This window comes from Corticium candelabrum, chromosome 12, assembly GCF_963422355.1.
Source record: "Corticium candelabrum chromosome 12, ooCorCand1.1, whole genome shotgun sequence".
NCBI classification, from domain to species: domain Eukaryota; kingdom Metazoa; phylum Porifera; class Homoscleromorpha; order Homosclerophorida; family Plakinidae; genus Corticium; species Corticium candelabrum.
This window is the reverse complement of record NC_085096.1, coordinates 2,059,758-2,067,388: the sequence shown is the minus strand read 5'-3', so window position 1 is coordinate 2,067,388 and position 7,631 is coordinate 2,059,758. Positions and strand designations below refer to the sequence as shown.

The 7,631-nt window shown below is 40.8% G+C and overlaps 1 protein-coding gene across 1 annotated transcript; it reads right to left on the bottom strand.

The window, feature by feature from the left end:
- Positions 1-862: 862 nt before the first annotated feature.
- Positions 863-7,197, bottom strand: LOC134187848 (uncharacterized). Its single transcript, XM_062656016.1, has 7 exons — positions 5,818-7,197; positions 2,251-5,024; positions 2,088-2,190; positions 1,700-2,019; positions 1,604-1,637; positions 1,445-1,543; positions 863-1,341 (listed from the first exon to the last, which is right to left on the bottom strand). The coding sequence occupies exons 1-7, from the start codon at positions 7,127-7,129 to the stop codon at positions 1,007-1,009; spliced, it is 4,977 nt and encodes a 1,658-aa protein (XP_062512000.1). The 5' UTR covers positions 7,130-7,197; the 3' UTR covers positions 863-1,006.
- Positions 7,198-7,631: the final 434 nt, after the last annotated feature.

The following is a 7,631-nucleotide window of genomic DNA, read 5'->3' as shown; positions in this document are numbered from 1 at the left end:
CCCTCCCTCCCTCCCTCCCTCCCTCCCTCCCTCCCTCCCTCCCTCCCTCTCTCTCTCTCTCTGCTTGTTTTTCTGTCTGTTTATTCATCCATTCATTCACATCAACAAATTTGGAGTCTACATTCACATTGGCCTCAAGGGCTCTGGTCACCATACAGCCTCAAGGCCACTATCAGTCTGACAAGGCAAGGACAACAGAACAAAATGTACTTCAATTAAAGAGTGTCCTAGAGCCAAATTTAGCTCCATTGCCATGACAACAACAGTCCTCCTGTCTGTCTCTGTGTCTGTCCTTGTGTGTGTCCACCATCCATATGAATGTGCCCCTACTTCAATTTTTCATACGTCTTCGTGTCTCTCTCTATCTCTATTTCTCTATTTTCGTGTGTCAACCGACATTTCCTGCTGCCATGTCAAAGTCACGTGACACCAATTTTCAACTCAACTCCAAATACAACATCCTGTCGCACCCCCGCGGCCTCCGACACCACACACGACACGTTTACTACACACACAAACGCTTGCATCTCACTGTGACGCCATATTTCAATGACAATCCCGATAAATTGTCTCCCGGCTCGAGTTCGTGCTCGACAGCGCCGTGACGATCGGCTACGGAAGGATATTGACCTCTCGCACTGCCGTACGACGTTCTAGACGTTCCGTTCACTTCGGAAAACAACGACTTTGAGACATCAGCTGATCGTGTATAAATGGCGTAGCGCGCGTTAGTTTAGTAGGTTGGATGACGTCTGTTGACGCGCGAGCGCTGCACGAAAAGCGAGGCGAATGCCTAGCAACGACGCTGTATGTTGACTGGGCAGACAATTGACATAAATACAGTTGTGTGTAAACATTTGCATTACGTTTTGTATAACAAAATTTATTTGTCAATACAATAGTATCCAGTTAGAGTGTAATTTCATCCATTCATTACTATGCAACATAAAATGATTTGATATTAATAGAAACCCTATAGCAATAATACATTGGAGTTAATATACAATTATGATGGACACACATGATCTACCAAGTCATAACCAAAAACTGCTACTGATTGAGATCTGTAGCCAATCTTACACATTGCTTGAATCACAGATCGCCGATTGGCTTTGTTGGCAAACTTGTTGACCCACTTCTCTAATGCTCTTCGGCTCTGACAAAAGAAATCTTTGTTTTCACCTTCTATCACCTCTATTATGTCCATAGAAAATAAATCAGGTGACAGATATGAAACAAATCGCTGCCAACGAGCAGAAACATGATCAGCTACAGCCACTAGCTCCTTGCCGGTACATTGGCTGGTTGCTCTTGACACAAGCGTCTGTTGCTTACATGTTTCTGTACAATAGAAAATCAAATTAGACCAAATACATAACAGCCAGCTGCACAACATACTTCAGTCCAATACATTCATTCTATTGTACATAATCTGCTTACTTACCAGACGAAGAATCATGAAGTTGAGGAAGTGAGTTGAGTGTAGATGCTTCGAACATGTCTGCATCAGAAAATGCACTGCAAGACTGTCTATCTGTATTGTCTAAAACGCAACATTCTTGGTTACAGTTTCACTCAGAGACAAACTAAAACGACGTCTGACCAGCAGCGACTGTCCTCATCTTAGAATTTCCTTCCTAAAGATATGAGCAACTTGCATTTACAACATCCACTTTCACAGCAGTATAAAGTCACTTACACTTAAATATTTCATCAGAATTTCTGCCACATCGTTTCGATAAATAGCACTGAGTCGTTCTATTAGTTTGCCAACAGTTGCTGATGTTGACTTGCGCAACCATTTCTTCAGAACAAAGTGAGTTGGACTGGTATTTGCAGTTTGTTGAATCTTCATCTTCATTTCTTCATTTAAAGGTCGTTCAAGAAGGTCACACCATAAACTCCTCCAGTCGTCACATATTACATCCTCTTCTTTATCCATAACTTCAGCTACCTTTTCAAGACATTCATGAACATGAGTGTCACTCAGAAGATGAGAAATTGGAGTGGTTGACTGTACTGAATCACAAAGGTGCACATACATCATCGTAAACTCAAGTGTAACACAGCAATACCAAATAGCTTACTTGGACAGAGTGCAAGGCATTGAACTAAACTCTTTGGTTGCTCAGAATGTAGCAATTTTGTATCAGGTGCCAAGTACATATTAGGCTCCAAAAGAATAGCAAACTAAACCAGAAACCAAATGGTAATAAAAGTATTGTAGAGATTCTATAAATTATAACTAACCTCACTGTTTGCAGGAAACCAAGCATGTAGGGTTTCTGAGAGTCTGACTTCCTTGTCCACTGATTTAACATACACGGTTTCTGGTAAATGATTCCATCCTTTCAGAGACACAAATTCAGAATCAGCTCCAATGTGATCTGGATTGCTCCACATGTAACCTAGTTGCAGCTTTAATCCTGGCATGCCTTGTTGTTTAGCTTCATCAACTGAAGTGACAACGAAATCTTTGACAAGAGCACATACTGCTGGAAGAGGATTCTTGTGGTCAGTGTAGACAATCATCTGCAAACTGTGCTTGCCTAATGAAATCTCCAGCTTGTGGTCGTGATAAACAATAAAGTAGCCAACATTCTGAAACAATTGTGGCAAACGACAAAATCGTCTTGCCAACCGAGTGAGTAGACGGTAGAATAAAGGCTTAGGCATACGAATATTACCAGAATGTAAAATAAGAGCAACAGTCTTATGACTGTAGGGTATCTCTGTAGATAAGAGTGAAGACTTTTTCTGTAGCAAGCAAGGTACGAAATATGCTTGACACTGTGCCTCGTCTTCATTTTCAATAGACTGGAATTTCAAGTTGACGTAATCCTGTTGATCACTGGAAACCTTCAAACTGTTGAAATCGAGTCCAAAATATGGACACATCAAGTCATAATACTTCAGAAGTGACTTGATGATGCCACGACACGACAAGTCTGGTAACAAGTAGTCGAGACATCCTTGTGTCATGATACCTGTCTCTGCACAACGTTTCATGTGCCTCGTCCACATTGGTGGCACATCTGTGTGAACGGTCACCACCTTTTCTAGTTGAGACATCAGCCAGTCGACATCTAGAACGACTTCTTTCTCTTCATTCTTCAAAGCTTTTGGATGATAAAGAACAACAGCACGATTGCTCAGATACTGCAGCAATACCATGAACTCTTCCTTGGTCTTGATACCAGAAACTCTTTGGGCAAGTTGCAGCAACTCGTCTACCGACACGACCTTCCTTGTCGTCTCATTTTCTTTCAACTGGTGAAGCTCTTCTTTAAATCGAAGCCACGTGATTGGAAGCTTGCTGTGTTTTGCCACCTGACGTGCCACCTCTTCTGTCTTTCCACACAGCAACTGTACTTGTGGATCTACAGCACCACTGTCTGCATCCGTCATCGAGTTATCGACATAGAAACACATTCTGTCTTTAGATGCCCATATGATGTGCTCTGACAGCTCTGTGTCTTGCAGTTTCTTCTTCATGAACTCGTCTTGCTTCTCCAACATTCCTTCCTCTTCTCGTAGTAAATCAGCGTGTGTACCAACAAGGAAGATTCCAGGTGATCGTATGCCTACATTCTCAAATATCATAAAATATGACGGCTCGGCTTCCATAATGTGAATGGCTGATATCCATTCTTCAACTCGTTCGTAGTTTGTAGCATCAGCTATGTCACCCATGTATTCTACTTTGCCATCAAGTTTACGAAATACTGATGCCGTCTGGCTACCCAATGGTTGAGAAGCATCAAACACCACATAGTAGAAAGCAGCTCGAGAGAGGAAAAGCTGATGTGTTGTGTAAAACACATGCTGACCGGCATAATCTAAAATGGTGACCATGATTTCATCTTTGGCCTTCCGAAGAGATTCACTATTTCTCAGATAGTCGGTCACTCTTCTTTTGATGCCTTCGGGTATATCCTTTGACTCATCAGTCTTGCTCTCACTATTAACAGAAGCTGCCGCCGAGCCTGAACACTGTGACTGACCACGCGACTCTTTCAATTTAGATTTCTTGCCTCGTTTTGATTGTGTCTGATGTTGTTGTGTGTCTTCCAACAAACCATCTGTAGCTGTCGACGACTGCACGTCTGAGGAGAATTGTGAACTTAGTTGATAAGTTCTCTTTCTCTTCTTTCTGCTCGTCACCGTCTGACGAGATTGCCGTGATGGTCGCTTATCAGATGTCTTCATCTTACTCGCTTTCTTCTTCCTTCTTCTTCTTTGTACGTTTCCTCTCTTCTTTGCTTCACTCTTTTCTGAACTATCAGTATCAATGGCTACTACTACAGTCTCTGAACTAACACCTGCTACTGATTCTACTTGTGCTTCAACATTGTCTCTTACACTACCTGAACTACAACACATCTCTGTTGATCGTTCTCTTGTCTCTCTGTCTTCACCAGTTACATCACCACTCACATGTGCACTCTCATCATTTAACTCTAAAGATTCTGAAAGTTGTCGCTCATTACTGACCTCTTCTAACCTCATAGCAACAGGCTGCTCAAGTAGATTGTCACCACCGTTCATTGACATATCATCTGATTGCTCGTCTCTTTGCCCATCAGTGGGACTTGCTGTTGCCATCAGCTTTGAACTGGACTTCACTGATGTCTTACTATTTCGTTTCCTTGTGCTCGTCTTCTTGTCTCTTGCCAATGTCAAAAACTTATCTTTTTCTTCTGGTTTATTGAAAGCCTCTGCCATAACTGCCGTGATGTTCTTCTCGTACAGATCTCTGTAATGTTCACTGGTGACAGGAACAGTCCAGTTACGTGCTTCTTTCATGATAATGCGACTCATTGGAATGACACCTCTTGTGCTCGGCTCGTACTGGTCAAACTTCATGAGAGTGATCGACTTTGTCAAGCTTGTCTTTCCAGCACCATCACGACCGACAACATCAACACGTAAAAATACAGTCACTGCATTTTCTTCATTGCATGCAGCATCGTAGATACGCATTGCTGCTTCTCCTTGAGATACAATCTCTTCAGGATAAGAAGCTAGAAAAACACATCATAAAGAGTTACATCTATTTCAACAACAGCAGTCTGTAGTCTCATTACAGTAATGCCACTTGTTATGCAGCCAGTATGCCTCTAAGTGTCCATCAACATGTCTGCCTTCCTGCCTACATTTAGGTGTGTATTGTGCATGTCTATGTGTGTGTCCATGTTTAGTAAACAATACTTTCAATGAACTACCAAAACAGTCATTAGTGCCATCCTAATCAAGATGACATTCCCAGCATCACTTCACTTACCTATTACTAAAAGATCCGTACAACAAGTTCTACAGATCAAACCAATACTTGCCAGTGTATTTCAAATATCAATAATGCAGTTCAGCTCACAACAATTAGACGAGAACGAGATAGATAAGAGACTAATGTAACCAACTAACCCTCTTACATCACTAAGGTAAGAGATTGGCCACACCTTTACATGCAACATTAATCTTGCAAGAAAGTAAATACCATATAACCGCTTATCTCTGCAATCATGATATTTTTTGCAAAGAAATCATGGAGCACACAACAAAAATTCAAAGACATTTAGGCCTATCCTCAGAGTCCCAGAAGTCACTGTCTCAACACATGTACATGGGTATACCAGTAACTGCCTTCCTAGTTGGAATGCAGACATTTAATTTACGGTAATTAAAACTTTTATCTAAATTCTCAAATCGCAGTAATTTAAGATCACAGAAATAACCGGGTATATGGTAAAGGTAAACTCATTAATTAAATTATATTTATTAATATACAAGTTGTTATTACAAATACATGATAAATACCTGCACAATTCAATATTCTTGCCACTGAGCGACTTCCTGTTGTCTGTGAGCGTTCTAATGCTGATCTCTTTCCAACCTTAACATTCATGACTTCTGCACCATGGGAGAGAAGAAGCTTCACGATTTCAGTTTTGTTTCCAGTAAGAGCATAATATATAGGTGGTTCTTTATACTTGTAACCCTTAGCATTAACTGATGCTCCTCGGTCAATCAATAATTTACACAAGTTAAATTGTCCTTTTCTAACTGCAAATGCGAGAGGTTGAATAGGACTGAATCTATCTGGTCTATTTACACTTGCACCATTTTCTATCAACATAAACCACGTCTCTATTTGCTCATCATGAAGTGCTGCTGCAAGCAATTCATCAACATCCATCGCGTCAATCCATTTAGACAAATTTTCAGAAACAGATATTTCTGCCATTGTAGAGATCTTGCTCAACACCCAACCAGTAAGTTGATTGTTTTTACTGAATGCAAATTCCAAAGCTTGACAAATGTGTTCAGTCTGAATTGAGGTCAATCCTGCCCTATAAAAAGCTAAAAACAAGTCAGGATGATTCCCACAATGTTGTGATGCTAATTGAAAAGGTGATAAGTTCTGTCCATTAATAGCAACTACATCTGCTCCATGAGATATCAACACTTTCCCAATTTTAATCTTACTTTCCTTACATGCTATGTGTAATGGCTGGTTCCCATCTTTGTCTGCTGCATGAATGTCAGCATCATGAGTCAGTAAAATGTCACATAATTCTACACACTCTGTCTGTCCAACAGCTGCACAATGTAGTGGCGTCTTTCCATCATTGTTAGAAGCACAAGAGCTAGCACCACTGGAAAGTAACAAACGAGCAGACTTGATATTACCTTTCATACATGCTTCATGTAGTGGTGTATTTCCATCCTTATCTACCACATTGGTATGAGCTCCATGATCCACAAGCAGCTGCACAATATCAACAAGACTGCATCGAACTGCGTGATGCAAAGGACTTCTACCATTGTTGTTTACTGCATTCACAGTAACGTCTGTTAGTAGCAGACGAACAACATCAAGACAATTCGAACCACGTGAGCGAAAGATCGCTGTGCTAATTGCCATATTGCCATTTTTGTCTCGAGCAGCGACGTCCGCCCCACGACCAAGTAGAAATTTACACATCTCTACATTAGTATGACTAGCCGCATGGTGTAGAGCTGTCAGTCTCATTCCATCCCGTATATTGACGTCACCTCCCCTGTCCACTAGGTCCTTCACTTTATCCCACTGTCTACGACTTGCTGCCTCAACGACATTCCCTTCCATTTCCGTCGTCTCTCAACTTCTTTACTCAGCGAATCTTACAACAACACCACACCCAACAAACGTCACATGATCGTGACGACTTACATCAGACCGTACATGTCACGTGACACGTACAGCAAACAAGCACAAGTAAATACAAAAACGAGCACACAGTGTCAAATAAACAAACAACCTATCGCACAAATAAACACTCAAACACAAAAACTGCATTGCATATAATTAATTTAATTAATTAGTGGAACCTCACACTCTCATACACAAAACCAAAATGCACTGATATTTATCATATTTACAATGAAGTCTTGTATAAAATAGAAACAGTATTTGCCAATCGAATAACAATACGGAACATGATGCAATCCACATACATCAAAACAATGACAAAAACTAGAATATCATTTAGTCAAGATTTTAGTATTAGAAGCAGCAACAAAACTCATCTGTTTCTCTCTTGCATCTTTGAGACCACGTGACAAAAGCATGTCACTTCACTTATTCAACT

Coding starts and splice junctions, on each gene's coding strand:
- LOC134187848 (XM_062656016.1), bottom strand. CDS start 7,129: ATGGAAGGGAATGTCGTTGAGGCAGCAAGTCGTAGACAGTGGGATAAA. Junction 1,638..1,699: donor TTCTGATGAAATATTTAAGT/GTAAGTGACTTT, acceptor TCATATCTTTAG/GAAGGAAATTCTAAGATGAG. Junction 1,342..1,444: donor ACTTCATGATTCTTCGTCTG/GTAAGTAAGCAG, acceptor TCTATTGTACAG/AAACATGTAAGCAACAGACG.